The following is a 20,408-nucleotide window of genomic DNA, read 5'->3' as shown; positions in this document are numbered from 1 at the left end:
ATACCTGTCCAGTTTTTTGTTGAGGCGGGACGCCATCATGTCCACCTTTGGTTTTTCCCAACGGTTTACAATCATGTGGAAGACTTCTGGGTGAAGTCCCCACTCTCCCGGGTGGAGGTCGTGCCTGCTGAGGAAGTCTGCTTCCCAGTTGTCCACTCCCGGAATGAACACTGCTGACAGTGCTATCACATGATTTTCCGCCCAGCGAAGAATCCTTGCAGCTTCTGCCATTTCCCTCCTGCTTCTTGTGCCGCCCTGTCTGTTTACGTGGGCGACTGCCGTGATGTTGTCCGACTGGATCAGCACCGGCTGACCTTGAAGCAGAGGCCTTGCTTGGCTTAGAGCATTGTAAATGGCCCTTAGCTCCAGGATATTTATGTGAAGTGATGTCTCCAGGCTTGACCACAAGCCCTGGAAATTTTTTCCCTGTGTGACTGCTCCCCAGCCTCGCAGGCTGGCATCTGTGGTCACCAGGACCCAGTCCTGAATGCCGAATCTGTGGCCCTCTAGAAGATGAGCACTCTGCAACCACCACAGGAGAGACACCCTTGTCCTTGGGGACAGGGTTATCCGCTGATGCATCTGAAGATGCGATCCGGACCATTTGTCCAGCAGGTCCCACTGGAATGTTCTTGCGTGGAATCTGCCGAATGGGATTGCTTCGAAGGAAGCCACCATTTTTCCCAGGACCCTTGTGCATTGATGCACTGATACTTGGCCTGGTTTTAAGAGGTTTCTGACTAGCTCGGATAACTCCCTGGCTTTCTCTTCTGGGAGAAACACCTTTTTCTGGACTGTGTCCAGGATCATCCCTAGGAATAGAAGACGTGTCGTCGGGATCAGCTGCGATTTTGAGATATTGAGAATCCAACCGTGCTGCCGCAGCACTACTTGAGATAGTGCTACTCCGACTACCAACTGTTCCCTGGATCTTGCCCTTATCAGGAGATCGTCCAAGTAAGGGATAATTAAAACTCCTTTCCTTCGAAGTATCATCATCATTTCGGCCATTACTTTGGTAAAGACCCGGGGTGCCGTGGACAATCCAAAACTGCAGCGTCTGAAACTGATAGTTGCAGTTCTGTACCACAAACCTGAGGTACCCTTGGTGAGAAGGGTAAATTGGGACATGGAGGTAAGCATCCTTGATGTCCAGAGACACCATATAATCCCCTTCTTCCAGGTTCGCGATCACCGCTCTGAGTGATTCCATCTTGAATTTGAACCTCTGTATGTAAGTGTTCAAAGATTTTAGATTTAAAATAGGTCTCACCGAGCCGTCCGGCTTCGGTACCACAAACAGCGTGGAATAATACCCCTTTCCCTGTTGCAGGAGGGGTACCTTGATTATCACCTGCTGGGAATACAGCTTGTGAATGGCTTCCAATACCGCCTCCCTGTCGGAGGGAGACGTCGGTAAGGCAGACTTTAGGAAACGGCGAGGGGGAGACGTCTCGAATTCCAATTTGTACCCCTGAGATACTACCTGAAGGATCCAGGGGTCCACTTGTGAGTGAGCCCACTGTGCGCTGAAATTCTTGAGACGGGCCCCCACCGTGCCTGAGTCCGCCTGTAGTGCCCCAGCGTCATGCTGAGGACTTGGCAGAAGCGGGAGAGGACTTCTGTTCCTGGGAACTGGCTGTTTGCTGCAGCCTTTTTCCTCTCCCTCTGCCCCGGGGCAGAAATGAGGAGCCTTTTGCCCGCTTGCCCTTATGGGGCCGAAAGGACTGCGCCTGATAATACGGCGTCTTATTATGTTGAGAGGCTACCTGGGGTAAAAATTTGGATTTCCCAGCAGTTGCCGTGGACACCAGGTCTGATAGACCTACCCCAAATAACTCCTCCCCTTTATAAGGCAATACTTCCATATGCCTTTTGGAATCAGCATCACCTGACCACTGCCGCGTCCATAACCCTCTTCTGGCGGATATGGACAGCGCACTTACTCTTGATGCCAGTCGGCAAAATATCCCTCTGTGCATCACGCATATATAAAAATGCATCTTTTAAATGCTCTATAGTCAGTAATATACTGTCCCTATCCAGGGTATCAATATTTTCAGTCAGGGAATCCGACCAAGCCACCCCAGCACTGCACATCCAGGCTGAGGCGATTGCTGGTCGCAGTATAACACCCGTGTGAGTGTATATACATTTTAGGATATTCTCCTGCTTTCTGTCAGCAGGTTCCTTAAGGGCGGCCGTATCAGGAGACGGCAGTGCCACCTGTTTAGACAAGCATGTGAGCGCTTTGTCCACCCTAGGGGGTGTTTCCCAACGTGCCCTATCCTCTGGCGGGAAAGGGTATGATGCCAATAACCTTTTAGGAATTATCATTGTTTTATCGGGAGAAACCCACGCTTCATCACACACTTCATTTAATTCCTCAGATGCAGGAAAAACTACAGGTAGTCTTTTCTCACCAAACATAATACCCTTTTTAACGGTACTTGTACTATCAGAAATGTGTAAAACATTTTTCATTGCCTCAATCATGTAACGTGTGGCCCTACTGGAAGTCACATTCGTCTCTTCATCGTCGACACTGGAGTCAGTATCCGTGTCGGCGTCTGTATCTGCCATCTGTGATATCGGGCGTTTAAGCGCCCCTGATGGTCTTTGAGATGCCTGGACAGGCACAAGCTGAGTAGCCGGCTGTCCCATGTCATCAAACTGCTTTTGTAAAGAGCTGACACTTTCACGTAATTCCTTCCATAAGCCCATCCACTCAGGTGTCGACCCCCTAGGGGGTGACATCTCCACTACAGGCAATTGCTCCGCCTCCACATCATGTTCCTCCTCATACATGTCGACACAGCCGTACCGACACACAGCACACACACAGGGAATGCTCTGATAGAGGACAGGACCCCACTAGCCCTTTGGGGAGACAGAGGGAGAGTACCAGCAGGTCTCACTGAAAATAAAAAACCTAAAACTAACTTTTTCTAAGAAGCTCAGGAGAGCCCCCTAGATTGCACCCAGCTCGGTCGGGCACAAAAATCTAACTGAGGCTTGGAGGAGGGTCATAGGGGAAGGAGCCAGTGCACACCAGGTAGTCCTAAAGCTTTTCTTTTGTGCCCAGTCTCCTGCGGAGCCGCTATTCCCCATGGTCCTTACGGAGTTCCCAGCATCCACTAGGACGTCAGAGAAAGAAAAAAAACAACACACCTACCCGATCGATGTTCTCCTGGGCTCCCCTACATCTTGCCGCTGGGGAGGGGGGCTACTGGAAGTTCCGTGGGCTGCTGGTAGGCGCAAGGGCTACTGGGAGATGTAGTTTTCCCAGCAGTCAGCTCTGAAGGGGGTTTACATACAAAGAGGGACACTAAAATACATGCATACAAACCTAACACACTTGAAAACACTTACACACACTCCACTCACCGCGGCTGCAGGGGACCGGCTCCCGATGCTGGAAGAAGATCCCGCTTCGGAAGGTGAGTTATTACTAAACTAATTAAGCTAACTGGAAACTAACAATTGCTTAATTAGTCCTCGGGGAATGCCGCCGGGGTCCCAAAGAAAGTCAGTGATTTTTTCCTAAGAATAACGATTTCAGGAAAAATCAGACCTGCTGTGGAGGTGCAAGAAGAAAAAAAAGACGCATCTGGGGATAATGGAATACCAATTTTTATTTTATTTCCTGCATGCAATTAGTCCCCCTCCCTTTAGGTGCGAGTACCGCGTGTGCACACTAAGTAGTATTGGGTTTAGTCGCGCTAAGCTGTTAAACCCTGTTTGGGCTCTCAAAGTGCCGACTTATCGCACATTTCGGCTCACCACATCAGAAAGCTGCAAGTTAAAATGTTGTGTCCCCACGTGCCCTCCCCCAACCCAAACATCCAAACAGAGCAACAACTTAACTGCTCCATCAGGCACCAACTAGTGGCAGCTGCGGGGTAAAAACCGAATCGCCCCCACAAATGTTAATCGCAAAACGCAATGCACAGCGTTACACCTGATATATACATACTTAGCACAGAACTGTAACACTGATGGCAGTACGATCACTTTACATAGCAATAAAAGGGGACAACAGCTACAGCTCCGTGCTTGAGCTTGCATGTGTGCATTGGTAAAGAGAAATCTAATTGGCCTAGTTGTGATACAATCAGTACAGTGGAATGATAATGGACCCATCAACTGAATCAATGCTCAGAATACACTCCTATTCTAAAGGGCCCTACACACTGGCAAATAACACTACACAATATGAATGTTCTCGTTCATTAATGAACAAGAACTCGTTCATATCATGCAGTGTGTAGGCACCAACGATGAACGATACGCAGCCCCACGCTCGTTCATCGTTGGTGCCCCGTCGCTTATGCATGCAGGCCAATATGGACGAGATTGTCCATATTAGCATGCATTGCTATGGAGCCGGGGTGACGGAGGGAGTGAAGAAACTTCACTCCCCCCGTCACCTCACCCCCACCAGGGTCACACGTCTGCCGTTACGGCGGTCGAACAGCTCAGTGGCGGGTCGCCCAGTCTGTAGGGCCCTTAACACTGAAGTAGTTGATTACCAGATATTTTATATGATAATGTACATTTTAACGCAACCAACAAACTGACTTACAACATATGGTCTGATGTTCCCTGAACCATTACTGCCACTAAAATGCACTAAACCATACAATGACTGGATACCACCACATATAATCATAAAACAAATGTAGATTATTTGTTTTTAAATAGAGCAACAGATTTTTCTATGGAAGAAGCACATGCTGATCATTTTTGCAAATTGAATTACACTTTCATAAGTGGAGCACAGAGAAAATGTGAAAAAATTCAAGCTAAATTATTTTAAAAAATTTCTTACTAATTTTTCTGTATTTTACTCACCACTGTGGTAAAAATATCTGTTGTCACCACATCCCCCCCCCCCCCCCCCACCGACTCTCCTCCCTTGTGTTGGAGTGTATTCCTCCATTTTTGTTTGTACTCTACTTTTGAGATCTCCCTCCAGTGCATATGTGGAGCTTTCCTCCTACTCACGTATGCCATAATTCGTGCCAATTGCTAAGCAGACACAGGGGTAGATCAATAAGAGCCATTATGACCATGATGGATGTGATTTTAATTATGGAGGAAACTTTAAGGCAGAGCACTTTTTCTCTGAAGATAAAAAAAAAAATAAGATTTTACTTACCGATAAATCTATTTCTCGTAGTCCGTAGTGGATGCTGGGACTCCGTCAGGACCATGGGGATTAGCGGCTCCGCAGGAGACAGGGCACAAAAATAAAAGCTTTAGGACTAGGTGGTGTGCACTGGCTCCTCCCCCTATGACCCTCCTCCAAGCCTCAGTTAGGATACTGTGCCCGGACGAGCGTACACAATAAGGAAGGATTTTGAATCCCGGGTAAGACTCATACCAGCCACACCAATCAACCTGTGATCTGAACCCAGTTAACAGTATGACAAACGTAGGAGCCTCTGAACAGACGGCTCACAACAATAACAACCCGATTTTTTTGTAACAATAACTATGTACAAGTATTGCAGACAATCCGCACTTGGGATGGGCGCCCAGCATCCACTACGGACTACGAGAAATAGATTTATCGGTAAGTAAAATCTTATTTTCTCTGACGTCCTAGTGGATGCTGGGACTCCGTCAGGACCATGGGGATTATACCAAAGCTCCCAAACGGGCGGGAGAGTGCGGATGACTCTGCAGCACCGAATGAGAGAACTCCAGGTCCTCTTTAGCCAGGGTATCAAATTTGTAGAATTTTACAAACGTGTTCTCCCCCGACCACGTAGCTGCTCGGCAGAGTTGTAATGCCGAGACCCCTCGGGCAGCCGCCCAAGATGAGCCCACCTTCCTTGTGGAATGGGCCTTGATAGATTTAGGCTGTGGCAGGCCTGCCACAGAATGTGCAAGTTGAATTGTGCTACAAATCCAACGAGCAATCGTCTGCTTAGAAGCAGGAGCACCCAGCTTGTTGGGTGCATACAGTATAAACAGCGAGTCAGATTTTCTGACTCCAGCCGTCCTTGAAATATATATTTTCAATGCCCTGACCACGTCCAGCAACTTGGAATCCTCCAAATCGCTAGTAGCCGCAGGCACCACAATAGGCTGGTTCAGGTGAAACCACCTTAGGCAGAAACTGAGGACGCGTCCGCAGTTCTGCCCTGTCCGAATGGAAAATCAGATATGGGCTTTTATACGATAAAGCCGCCAATTCTGACACTCTCCTGGCTGAAGCCAGGGCCAGTAGCATGGTTACTTTCCATGTAAGATATTTCAAATCCACCGATTTGAGTGGCTCAAACCAATGGGATTTGAGAAAATCCAAAACTACATTAAGATCCCACGGAGCCACTGGGGGCACAACCGGGGGCTGTATATGTAGTACTCCTTTTACAAAAGTCTGGACTTCAGGAACTGAAGCCAATTCTTTCTGGAAGAAAATCGACAGGGCCGAAATTTGAACCTTAATGGACCCTAATTTGAGGCCCATAGACAATCCTGTTTGCAGGAAATGTAGGAATCGCACCACGCAACATATTTTCTCCAAATGCGGTGATAATGGCTTTTACCAGGGTAGGGATGACCTCTTCCGGAATGCCTTTTTCCCTTAGAATTCGGCGTTCAACCGCCATGCCGTCAAACGCAGCCGCGGTAAGTCTTGGAATAGACACGGTCCCTGCTGAAGCAGGTCCCGTCTTAGAGGTAGAGGCCACGGATCTTCCGTGAGCATCTCCTGAAGTTCCGGGTACCAAGTTCTTCTTGGCCAATCCGGAGCCACGAGTATCGTTCTTACTCCCCTTTGCCGTATAATTCTCAGTACTTTTGGTATGAGAGGCAGAGGAGGAAACACATACACTGACTGGAACACCCACGGTGTTACCAGAGCGTCCACAGCTATTGCCTGAGGGTCTCTTGACCTGGCGCAATACCTGTCCAGTTTTTTGTTGAGGCGGGACGCCATCATATCCACCTTTGGTTTTTCCCAACGGTTCACAATCATGTGGAAGACTTCTGGATGAAGTCCCCACTCTCCCGGGTGTAGATCGTGTCTGCTGAGGAAGTCCGCTTCCCAGTTGTCCACTCCCGGAATGAACACTGCTGACAGTGCTGTCACATGATCTTCCGCCCAGCGAAGAATCCTTGCAGCTTCTGCCATTGCCCTCCTGCTTCTTGTGCCGCCCTGTCTGTTTACGTGGGCGACTGCCGTGATGTTGTCCGACTGGATCAACACCGGCTGACCCTGAAGCAGGGGTTTTGCCAGGCTTAGAGCATTGTAAATCGCTCTTAGCTCCAGGATATTTATGTGAAGAGACATCTCCAGGCTTGACCACACTCCCTGGAAGTTTCTTCCCTGTGTGACCGCTCCCCAGCCTCTCAGACTGGCATCCGTGGTCACCAGGACCCAGTCCTGTATGCCGAATCTGCGGCCCTCTAACAGATGAGCACTCTGCAACCACCACAGAAGAGACACCCTTGTCCGTGGAGACAAAGTTATCCGCTGATGCATCTGCAGATGCGATCCGGACCATTTGTCCAGCAGATCCCACTGAAAAGTTTGTGCGTGGAATCTGCCGAATGGAATCGCTTCGTAAGAAGCCACCATTTTTCCCAGGACTCTTGTGCATTGATGCACAGACACTTTTCCTGGTTTTAGGAGGTTCCTGACAAGTTCGGATAACTCCCTGGCTTTCTCCTCCGGAAGAAACACCTTTTTCTGAACCGTGTCCAGAATCATTCCCAGGAACAGCAGACGTGTCGTCGGGGCACGTGAGATTTTGGAAAATTCAGAATCCACCCGTGCTGTTGCAGCACTACTTGGGTTAGTGCTACTACGTCCTCCAGCTGTTCTCTGGACCTTGCCCTTATCAGGAGATCGTCCAAGTAAGGGATAATTAATACGCCTTTTCTTCGCAGAAGAAACATCATTTCGGCCATTACCTTGGTAAAGACCCGAGGTGCCGTGGACAATCCAAACTGCAGCGTCTGAAACTGATAATGACAGTTTTGCACCACGAACCTGAGGTACCCTTGATGTGAAGGGCAAATTGGGACATGCAGGTAAGCATCCTTGATGTCCAGGGACGCCATAAAGTCCCCTTCTTCCAGACTCGCTATCACTGCTCTGAGTGACTCCATCTTGAACTTGAATTTTTGTATGTACAGGTTCAAAGATTTCAGATTTAGAATAGGTCTTACCGAGCCGTCCGGCTTCGGTACCACAAATAGTGTGGAATAATACCCCTTTCCCTGTTGTAGGAGGGGTACCTTGACTATCACCTGCTGAGAATACAGCTTGTGAATGGCTTCCAATACCGTCGCCCTGTCTGAGGGAGACGTTGGCAGAGCAGACTTTAGGAACCGGCGAGGGGGAGACTTCTCGAATTCCAACCTGTAACCCTGAGATACTACCTGCAGGATCCAGGGGTCCACCTGTGAGTGAGCCCACTGTGCGCTGAAATTCTTGAGTCGACCCCCCACCGCCCCTGAGTCCGCTTGTAAAGCCCCAACGTCATGCTGAGGGCTTTGCAGAAGCCGGGGAGGGCTTCTGCTCCTGGGAGGGAGCTGCTTGGTGCACTCTCTTACCCTTTCCTTTGCCTCGGGGCAGATATGACTGTCCTTTTGCCCGCTTGTTCTTATAGGAACGAAAGGACTGCGGCTGAAAAGACGGTGTCTTTTTCTGTTGGGAGGGGACCTGAGGTAAAAAGGTGGATTTCCCGGCTGTTGCCGTGGCCACCAAATCCGATAGACCGACCCCAAATAATTCCTCCCCTTTATACGGCAATACTTCCATATGCCGTTTGGAATCCGCATCACCTGACCACTGTCGCGTCCATAAACTTCTTCTGGCAGATATGGACATCGCACTTACTCTCGATGCCAGAGTGCAAATATCCCTCTGAGCATCTCGCATATAAAGAAAAGCATCCTTTAATTGCTCTATAGTCAATAAAATACTGTCCCTATCCAGGGTATCAATATTTTCAGTCAGGGAATCCGACCAAACCACCCCAGCACTGCACATCCATGCTGAGGCGATGGCTGGTCGCAGTATAACACCAGTATGAGTGTATATACTTTTCAGGGTAGTTTCCAGCCTCCTATCAGCTGGATCCTTGAGGGCGGCCGTTTCAGGAGACGGTAACGCCACTTGTTTTAATAAGCGTGTGAGTGCCTTATCCACCCTAGGGGGTGTTTCCCAGCGCGCCCTAACCTCTGGCGGGAAAGGATATAATGCCAATAACTTCTTTGAAATTAGCAGTTTTCTATCGGGGTTAACCCACGCTTCATCACACACTTCATTCAATTCCTCTGATTCAGGAAAAACTACAGGTAGTTTTTTCAGACCCCACATAATACCCCTTTTTGTGGTACTTGCAGTATCAGAGATATGCAAAGCCTCCTTCATTGCCGTGATCATATAACGTGTGGCCCTACTGGAAAATACGTTTGTTTCTTCACCGTCGACACTAGATTCGGTGTCCGTGTCTGGGTCTGTGTCGACCGACTGAGGTAAAGGGCGTTTTACAGCCCCTGACGGTGTCTGAGACGCCTGGACAGGTACTAACTGGTTTGCCGGCCGTCTCATGTCGTCAACTGATTTTTGTAACGTGCTGACATTATCACGTAATTCCATAAACAAAGCCATCCATTCCGGTGTCGACTCCCTAGGGGGTGACATCACCATTACCGGCAATTGCTCCGCCTCCACACCAACATCGTCCTCATACATGTCGACACACACGTACCGACACACAGCAGACACAGGGAATGCTCTTATCGAAGACAGGACCCCACTAGCCCTTTGGGGAGACAGAGGGAGAGTTTGCCAGCACACACCCAAGCGCTATAAATATATAGGAACAACCCTACAGAAGTGTTGTTTCCTTTATAGCAGCTTAATATATCAATATCGCCAAAAAAGTGCCCCCCTCTCTGTTTTTTTACCCTGTTTCTGTAGTGCAGTGCAGGGGAGAGTCCTGGGAGCCTTCCTCGCAGCGGAGCTGTGCAGGAAAATGGCGCTGTGTGCTGAGGAGATAGGCCCCGCCCCCTATTTCGGCGGGCTCTTCTCCCGGTGTTTGTGAGACCTGGCAGGGGTTAAATACATCCATATAGCCCCAGGGGCTATATGTGATGTATTTTTAGCCAGAACAAGGTATTATCATTGCTGCCCAGGGCGCCCCCCCCCAGCGCCCTGCACCCTCAGTGACCGCTGGTGTGAAGTGTGCTGACAACAATGGAGCACAGCGGCAGTGCTGTGCGCTACCTCATGAAGACTGAAAAGTCTTCTGCCGCCGGTTTCTGGACCTCTTCACTTTTCGGCATCTGCAAGGGGGTCAGCGGCGCGGCTCCGGGACCGGACTCCATGGCTGGGCCTGTGTTCGATCCCTCTGGAGCTAATGGTGTCCAGTAGCCTAAGAAGCCAATCCATCCTGCACGCAGGTGAGTTCACTTCTTCTCCCCTAAGTCCCTCGTTGCAGTGAGCCTGTTGCCAGCAGGACTCACTGAAAATAAAAAACCTAATAACTTTTTCTAAGCAGCTCTTTAGGAGAGCCACCTAGATTGCACCCTGCTCGGACGGGCACAAAAACCTAACTGAGGCTTGGAGGAGGGTCATAGGGGGAGGAGCCAGTGCACACCACCTAGTCCTAAAGCTTTTATTTTTGTGCCCTGTCTCCTGCGGAGCCGCTAATCCCCATGGTCCTGACGGAGTCCCAGCATCCACTAGGACGTCAGAGAAATAAGAATTTACTTACCGATAATTCTATTTCTCATAGTCCGTAGTGGATGCTGGGAACTCCGTAAGGACCATGGGGAATAGCGGCTCCGCAGGAGACTGGGCACAAAAGTAAAAGCTTTTAGGTCACCTGGTGTGCACTGGCTCCTCCCCCTATGACCCTCCTCCAAGCCTCAGTTAGGATACCGTGCCCGGACGAGCGTACATAATAAGGAAGGATCTTGAATCCCGGGTAAGACTCATACCAGCCACACCAATCACACCGTACAACTTGTGATCTGAACCCAGTTAACAGTATGATAAACGTAGGAGCCTCTGAAAAGATGGCTCAACAAAAAACAACCCGATTTTTGTAACAATACCTATATACAAGTATTGCAGACAATCCGCACTTGGGATGGGCGCCCAGCATCCACTACGGACTATGAGAAATAGAATTATCGGTAAGTAAATTCTTATTTTCTCTGACATCCTAGTGGATGCTGGGAACTCCGTAAGGACCATGGGGATTATACCAAAGCTCCCAAACGGGCGGGAGAGTGCGGATGACTCTGCAGCACCGAATGAGAGAACTCCAGGTCCTCCTCAGCCAGGGTATCGAATTTGTAAAATTTAGCAAACGTGTTTGCCCCTGACCAAGTAGCTGCTCGGCAAAGTTGTAAAGCCGAGACCCCTCGGGCAGCCTTTCCTTGTGGAATGGGCTTTTACAGATTTTGGCTGTGGCAGGCCTGCCACAGAATGTGCAAGCTGAATTGTACTACAAATCCAACGAGCAATCGTCTGCTTAGAAGCAGGAGCACCCAGCTTGTTGGGTGCATACAGGATAAACAGCGAGTCAGATTTTCTGACTCCAGCCGTCCTGGAAACATATTTTCAGGGCCCTGACTACGTCCAGCAACTTGGAGTCCTCCAAGTTCCTAGTAGCCGCAGGTACCACAATAGGCTGGTTCATGTGAAACGCTGAAACCACCTTAGGGAGAAATTGAGGGCGAGTCCTCAGTTCTGCCCTGTCTGAATGAATAAATTAGGTAAGGGCTTTTATATGATAAAGCCGCCAATTCAGAGACACGCCTGGCTGAAGCCAGGGCTAACAGCATGACCACTTTCCATGTGAGATATTTCAATTCCACAGTGGTGAGTGGTTCAAACCAATGTGATTTTAGGAGACTCAACACTACATTGAGATCCCAAGGTGCCGCTGGAGGCACAAAAGGAGGCTGTATATGCAGTACCCCTTTGACAAACGTCTGAACTTCAGGCACTGAAGCCAGTTCTTTTTGGAAGAAGATTGACAGGGCCGAAATTTGAACCTTAATGGACCCTAATTTTAGGCCCATAGATAGTCCTGTTTGCAGGGAATGCAGGAAACGACCCAGTTGAAATTCCTCTGTAGGGGCCTTCTTGGCCTCACACCACGCAACATATTTCCGCCAAATGCGGTGATAATGTTTTGCGGTTACATCCTTTCTGGCCTTGACCAGGGTAGGGATGACTTCATCTGGAATGCCTTTTTCCTTCAGGATCCGGCGTTCAACCTCCATGCCGTCAAACGCAGCCGCGGTAAGTCTTGGAACAGACAAGGTCCCTGCTGGAGCAGGTCCTTTCTGAGAGGTAGAGGCCACGGGTCCTCCGTGAGCATCTCTTGAAGTTCCGGGTACCAAGTCCTTCTTGGCCAATCCGGAGCCACGAGTATAGTTCTTACTCCTCTCCTTCTTATGATTCTCAGTACTTTGGGTATGAGAGGCAGAGGAGGGAACACATACACTGACTGGTACACCCACGGTGTTACCAGAGCGTCCACCGCTATTGCCTGAGGGTCCCTTGACCTGGCGCAATATCTGTCTAGTTTCTTGTTGAGACGAGACGCCATCATGTCCACCTTTGGTTTTTCCCAACGGTTTACAATCACGTGGAAGACTTCTGGGTGAAGTCCCCACTCCCCCGGGTGGAGGTCGTGTCTGCTGAGGAAGTCTGCTTCCCAGTTGTCCACTCCCGGAATGAACACCGCTGACAGTGCTGTCACATGATTTTCCGCCCAGCGAAGAATTCTTGCAGCTTCTGCCATTGCCCTCCTGCTTCTTGTGCCGCCCTGTCTGTTTACGTGGGCGACTGCCGTGATGTTGTCCGATTGGATCAAAACCGACTGACCCTGAAGCAGAGGCCTTGCTTGACTTAGGGCATTGTAAATTGCCCTTAGTTCCAGGATATTTATGTGAAGAGACGTTTCCATGCTTGACCACAAGCCCTGGAAGTTTCTTCCCTGTGTGACTGCTCCCCAGCCTCTCAGGCTGGCATCCGTGGTCACCAGAATCCAGTCCTGAATGCCGAATCTGCAGCCCTCTAGAAGATGAGCACTCTGCAACCACCACAGGAGAGACACCCTTGTCCTTGGAGATAGGGTTATCCGCTGATGCATCTGAAGATGCGATCCGGACCATTTGTCCAGCAGATCCCACTGAAACGTTCTTGCATGGAATCTTCCGAATGGAATCGCTTCGTAAGAAGCCACCATCTTTCCCAGGACCCTTGTTCATTGATGCACTGACACTTGTCCTGGTTTCAGGAGGTTCCTGACTAGCTCGGATAACTCCCTGGCCTTCTCCTCCGGGAGAAACACCTTTTTCTGGACTGTGTCCAGAATCATCCCTAGGAACAGTAGACGTGTTGTTGGAATCAGCTGCGATTTTGGAATATTTAGAATCCACCCGTGCTGACGTAGCACCACCTGCTACTCCGACCTCTAACTGTTCCCTGGACCTTGCCCTTATCAGATGATCGTCCAAGTAAGGGATAATTAAGACGCCTTTTCTTCGAAGAAGAATCATCATTTCGGCCATTACCTTGGTAAAGACCCGTACTGCCGTGGACAACCCAAACGGCAGCGTCTGAAACTGATGACAGTTCTGTACCACAAACCTGAGGTACCCTTGGTGAGAAGGGTAGATTGGGACATGGAGATAAGCATCTTTGATGTCCAGAGACACCATATAGTCCCCTTCTTCCAGGTTCGCTATCACTGCTCTGAGTGATTCCATCTTGAATTTGAACCTTTTTATGTAAGTGTCCAATGATTTCAGATTTAAAATCGGTCTCACCGAGCCGTCCGGCTTCGGTACCACAAACAGCGTGGAATAATACCCCTTTTCCTGTTGTAGGAGGGGTACCTTGATTATCACCTGCTGGGAATACAGCTTGTGAATAGCTTCCAATACTGCCTCCCTGTCGGAGGGAGACGTTGGTAGAGCAGACTTCAGGTACCGGCGAGGGGGAGATGTCTCGAATTCCAGTTTGTACCCCTGTGATACTACCTGCAGGATCCAGGGGTCCACTTGCGAGTGAGCCCACTGCGCGTTAAAATTTTTGAGACGGGCCCCCACCGTGCCTGAGTCCGCTTGTAAAGCCCCAGCGTCATGCTGAAGACTTGGCAGAAGCGGGGGAGGGCTTCTGATCCTGGGAAGAGGCTGCTTGCTGCAGTCTATTTCCCCTTCCTCTGCCCCGGGGCAGAAATGAGTGGCCTTTTGCCCGCTTGCCCTTATGGGGACGAAAGGACTGAGTTTGAAAAGACGGTGTCTTTTTCTGCTGAGAGGTGACCTGGGGTAAAAAGGTGGATTTCCCAGCCGTCGCCGTGGCCACCAGGTCTGATAGACCGACCCCAAATAACTCCTCCCCTTTATACGGCAAAACTTCCATATGCCGTTTTGAATCCGCATCACCTGACCACTGTCGTGTCCATAAACTTCTTCTGGCAGAAATGGACAACGCACTTACTCTTGATGCAAGGGTGCAAATATCCCTCTGTGCATCTCGCATATATAGTAATGCATCCTTTAAATGCTCTATAGTCAATAATATACTGTCCCTATCCAGGGTATCAATATTTTCAGTCAGGGAATCCGACCAAGCCACTCCAGCACTGCACATCCAGGCTGAGGCGATTGCTGGTCGTAGTATAACACCAGTATGTGTGTATATACCTTTTAGGATATTTTCCAGCTTTCTATCAGCTGGTTCCTTGAGGGCGGCCGTATCAGGAGACGGTAACGCCACTTGTTTTGATAAGCGTGTGAGCGCCTTATCTACCCTAGGGGGTGTTTCCCAACGCGCCCTAACCTCTGGCGGGAAAGGGTATAATGCCAATAATTTATTAGAAATCAGCAGTTTTTTATCGGGGGAAACCCACGCTTTGTCACACACCTCATTTAATTCATCTGATTCAGGAAAAACTATGGGTAGTTTTTTCACACCCCACATAATACCCTTTTTTGTGGTACTTGTAGTATCAGAAATGTTCAAAGCCTCCTTCATTGCCGTGATCATGTAACGTGTGGCCCTACTGGACATTACGTTTGTCTCGTCACCGTCGACACTGGAGTCAGTATCCGTGTCTGGGTCTGTGTCGACCATCTGAGGTAACGGGCGCTTTAGAGCCCCTGACGGTGTTTGAGACGCCTGGACAGGCACTAACTGATTTGCCGGCTGTCTCAGGTCGTCAACAGTTTTTTGCAAAGTGCTGACACTGTCACGTAATTCCTTCCATACGACCATCCAGTCAGGTGTCGACTCCCTAGGGGGTGACATCACTATTACAGGCAATTGCTCCGCCTCCACATCATTTTCCTCCTCATACATGTCGACACAATCGTACCGACACACAGCACACACACAGGGAATGCTCTGATAGAGGACAGGACCCCACGAGCCCTTTGGGGAGACAGAGGGAGAGTTTGCCAGCACACACCAGAGCGCTATATATATGCAGGGATAACCTTATATAAGTGTTTCTCCCTTCTATAGCTGCTGTATATGTATTTTCTGCCAATTAGTGCCCCCCCTCTCTTGTTTTACCCTGATTCTGTAGCAGGACTGCAGGGGAGAGTCAGGGAGCCTTCCTTCCAGCGGAACTGTGAGGGAAAATGGCGCTTGTGTGCTGAGGAGATAGGCTCCGCCCCCTTCACGGCGGCCTTTTCTCCCGCTTTTTTTAGGAAAACTGGCAGGGGTGAAATGCATCCATATAGCCCAGGAGCTATATGTGATGTATTTCTTTAGCCATATAAGGTTTAAACATGTTTTATTGCGTCTCAGGGCGCTCCCCCCCAGCGCCCTGCACCCTCAGTGACCGGAGTGTGAAGTGTGCTGAGAGCAATGGCGCACAGCTGCAGTGCTGTGCGCTACCTTATTGAAGACAGGAACGTCTTCTGCCGCCGATTTTTCCGGACCTCTTCGCTCTTCTGGCTCTGTAAGGGGGCCGGCGGCGCGGCTCCGGGACCCATCCAGGCTGAACCTGTGATCGTCCCTCTGGAGCTAATGTCCAGTAGCCAAGAAGCCCAATCCACTCTGCAGTCAGGTGAGTTTGCTTCTTCTCCCCTTAGTCCCACGATGCAGTGAGCCTGTTGCCAGCAGGTCTCACTGAAAATAAAAAAACCTATTTAAAACTTTTACTCTAAGCAGCTCTGGAGAGCTACCTAGCATGCACCCTTCTCGGCCGGGCACAAAAATCTAACTGAGGCTTGGAGGAGGGTCATAGGGGGAGGAGCCAGTGCACACCAGGTGACCTAAAAGCTTTTACTTTTGTGCCCAGTCTCCTGCGGAGCCGCTATTCCCCATGGTCCTTACGGAGTTCCCAGCATCCACTAGGACGTCAGAGAAAATCATTGAACATCTTCACAAACCATGTAGTGGGGACAGAAATAAAATAGAAATCTCAAACATACTCAGTGCTGAGATACAAATCCAGAGTGTGCTAGAAGCACCAGAGCAGAATGCGACAACTCAGGCAAGAAAGAAGAACTTTGCAGGTTGTGACAGGTGCAGAGTGCTAAAATGAATACTAATAACATCAAAGAAATTAATTTAAAAAAAAAATACACTAAAATTAGATCTTACCCAGTACTGGAGAGTACTCACCAGCCCAGTAATAAATCCTTGCTACCACATTTGTTTCCAGGCACAGTACATAGAATTTGACAGCAGATAAGAACCACTGCCCATGCACACACTTGCACTGCTAATTAGCTGCTATAACCACTAGCTTTAACAGGACAATATAGATAACTGCTAAGCAATTCTGGCTGATCATTTATATCCATCAGTCAAAGCCACAGATGATTGGAGATGGTGACAACCCGCTATTAGTAAATATACCACCCAGAGTCGGGTAACTTGCTTGTAAGCTATACATATTTTTTACAGACTCAGAAAATCTAACAATCAGCAAAGCAAATAATTTGTTAAACTATTGCATTTTCTGACTACTAAGAAGTTGCCTCCAAACTAAAAAGGAACATGCAGTGTGAATAGGTGCATACACACTAGGCGATTTGTGTCAGGAGCGACATCACCTAGTGCAGTGATGGCTAACCTTGACACCCCAGCTGTTGTTGAACTACACATCCCAGCATGCCCTGCTACAGTTTTGCTATTTAGCCTTGCAAAAACTGATGCAGGGCAGCTGGAGTGTCAAGGTTAGCCATCACTGACCTAGTGTGTCCCCCCTCCCTGCCCGCCCAACGTAAACATACACACTGTGCAATATCGCACAGTGACGTTATGCCGAGTCCGGCACGAACATGCAGCATCTAATGATATCGTCAGACTGGGCTGCATGCACAGCCGAAGGAGGGGGTCGCCGTGACAGCGCATCGGCCGTCGTCTGCAGCATACACCCTGGGCAATATAGTAAGCGATATTGCTCAAGAGGGTAAAAATGAGCAATATCACTTACTATATCGCCTAGTGTGTACGAGCCTAGTGTTTGCACATTTGGAACATTAATTTACTGGTAAACAAATCAGTTTGCTCGCAAAGTACATTAAGTATAGAGGGGATTAAATTTGCAGCAGGACTTACCACAATGTTTTAGCTCCAGTGTTAAGTGCCTTGAGCTATTGAATGAGTAAGCCCAGACGGTGCACTTTACCGCAGATTTCTGCTCGCACCTTCTTGAGGTGTGAAAAGAAATCCACATTAACTAGTGCTTCTAGTGCTAGTCACGATGTCACCGCAGGTTGTAATTACATACCTCTGGGCACTTAACCCAGGAGCTACAGCTTTAATCGCACGTTAGCATCAGGCTTGCCGCGAGAAATAATTGTACAGATCCAGACACTCAGCAGCCGCAACTGAATTCAACCCAAAGTTGAAATATATTACTTCAATTTACCATACATAAAAAAGTGATCTAAGCATTAACTTGTACTAATGAGGTCCAACGAATGGAAATGTTAAAGACTTCAAATGAAAACTGGATTGTATCCTAGGATGCAGAGAAGATGACAGCTGAGGACAAGCAGGCTGATCCCTGCAGCAACTAGGCATTAGAATTAGAAGAGATCAGGATGAGAGGATGAATATGTAACAGAGGCAAATACAGCATGTGATAATGAAATGGAGAAAAATATACCGCACAGTGGGATATATGGGACATGTACTAATAATATTACCAGTTACTTATAATGTGCATATAAATTCCGTAGCACTTTACAGAAAATATTTGTTCATTCACATCAGTCCCTGGCCAAATGGATTATACAATCTATGGGGTAAATGTATGAAGTGGTGCTATGGGGGAGAAGCGGTATCAGCGCACGGTATGTGCGCCATACCGCTTCTCCCCCATCGCTGACCGGTCCGACAGCTGCAGGTGGCGATGCCCATTCACCACAGCAGGGAGGCCTGTGGCCGGCTCCAGACTGCACTAGGGATCTCGGCCGGGAAGGAGACACAGCACGTCATCTCTGAGTTGGCGCGCTGTGAGCTCAGGGGGACATCGCCAGAGGGGGGAGCTTTCACTCACCCGCCTCGGCAGAGAAGATGTTCTTACATTTTGTCAATGTCCCTTCCTGCTTCGCCTCAGTAATGACGCGAAACGTGCCATTATAATACATTTACCTATATATTCCTTACCACATGCACACATACAACTAAGGATAATATTAATCAAAGCCAGTAAACCTACCACTATGTTTTTGGATTGTGGGAGTAAACTGAAGTATCCAAAGAAAGAGGTAGAATATATCAACTCCACATAGATAGAGCCTTGGTGGGAATCTAACCCAGAACTTAATGCTGCAGAAAGTAAGGCTAACCACTACGCCATACGTGCTGCCCATAGTGTAACCACAGACAGAGAGGACATGGTTCTGACATAAGGGCAGTGGAGGAGGACGTGGAGGTACACTAATTTAAAACACAGTGTTCTAAATGCTATATTACATATACTTAATACCATATTAGTGATAAGGGATTTTACAACATGTACTGTAGCTAAAAGGCATTTTGTGGACACCAGTTACTGCGATGCATAGTGACATGAACTATAAACTAAAAGAGGATATAGAATGGTATTCAGATTGATGGGAATTATAGGTGGGGGCAATGGAGAAATATCAATGACTGGAGAATGAGTTGGGCTGGAGATCGTTGGTGGCTATTCCATTCCCTGACGTTGGGACGATGTGTTATTTGGAATGGCACAACGTGTCTGCTGGCATTGCAACTCTATCACAACCCATAGAAGCAAGACAGTAAACTTGTGATGTTGGCACTACCCAGAATGTCTGATATGTGTGCAACTGGGCATAGCTGCACTGCACAATCACAATACCCATATATTGGACATGAACTGATGGGGGGGGGGGGGGGGGGTATGGACCTATGGCCAGATTACATGACCATCATTGGTATAGCCCACCTGTGTACTTCCAGCTGTTGGAAGACTACAAGAACCAGCGTGCCCTGATATCCTATGGGCAGCTCTTAGCCCCACAACACTTGGGAAGCAGAAAGCTGACCCAATGCGGGTGATGCGGGGTGGCCGGGGGTCTGTGTGCGGGAGGGAGGCCTGCTGCTGCAGGAGAGCTGCATGGGCAGGCAGGGCAGGGAGTGGGTGTGCCCGGGCAGCAGATAAACAGCCGGGAGGGAGCGCAGGCACTGCCCCGGCACGCCGGGATACTCACTGGTTAGTGGGGGGAGCGCTGAGTGGGATCTCCACCTCCTCTTCCTCATACTCCGGTCCGTCCAGCGAGTCCGCTTCCTCCGCCGGGCCCAGCACCAGCCCATCGAAGGAGAGCGGCGGCAGCGGGGGCAGCGGTGGGAAGGCCTCCGGAGCCTGGGACAGCATTGGGGCACTTGTGGCCAGCAGCGGCGACTCCCCGCCTTCTATCATCAGCCCGAGAGCGCCGGGAGCGGCCGACATCCCGGAGCACGGAGACAGCCCAGGGAGGGTTGGTTGCCGCGGCCTGTCAGCCTCCCGCTCGCCGGCCGCCGCCGCACTGACCGTTGGCAGCTGAAGGGGGCACTCAGTCAGGACACCGCGAGCTGTCTGCTGCTGGGGAGGGGGCGGGGACCGCACGCGCCAGGCACCAGCCCCTCATCCGACGTTTCCGCGACACCCCGTGAGCCAGGCGCGCGCACGCTCCCCTTCATGTCGGCAAACGCGCACGCGCGCGGCTGGAGGGGACCCGGGCGCGAGCAGTGCACTGACTGGGAGAGTGCCGCAGGGCAGGCAGAATTATTTATTTTTTCTTTCTTTTTTTTAATCAGAGCTTTATTAAGGCGAAACAGACACACTGTCATCAGAGTAAATGATTCTGACTTGTATTTGTATTTTGTCCCTCATTCCGAGTTGTTCGCTCGTTATTTTTCTTCGCATCGGTGCGATTTTCCTCTAACTGCGCATGCGCAA

The 20,408-nt window shown here is 49.4% G+C and overlaps 1 protein-coding gene across 5 annotated transcripts in view; it reads right to left on the bottom strand.

Annotated features, from left to right (window-relative positions):
- Positions 1-20,149, bottom strand: part of RASA1 (RAS p21 protein activator 1) — a 421,336-nt gene extending 401,187 nt beyond the window's left edge. For 3 of the 5 annotated variants that reach the window (XR_010246601.1, XM_063963963.1, XM_063963965.1), the window contains exon 1: positions 19,681-20,149. Coding sequence is in view for 4 of the 5 variants with exons in the window: in XM_063963963.1 (XP_063820033.1) it covers positions 19,681-19,919 (239 nt within the window). In the remaining variant the exon portion in view is untranslated. The remainder of the gene's footprint in view (positions 1-19,680) is intronic. The other 2 variants (XM_063963964.1, XM_063963966.1) reach the window with 1 other exon arrangement.
- Positions 20,150-20,408: the final 259 nt, after the last annotated feature.

This window comes from Pseudophryne corroboree, chromosome 1 (genome assembly GCF_028390025.1).
Source record: "Pseudophryne corroboree isolate aPseCor3 chromosome 1, aPseCor3.hap2, whole genome shotgun sequence".
Taxonomy (NCBI): Eukaryota; Metazoa; Chordata; class Amphibia; order Anura; family Myobatrachidae; genus Pseudophryne; species Pseudophryne corroboree.
This window is presented reverse-complemented; position numbering and strand designations above follow the sequence as displayed.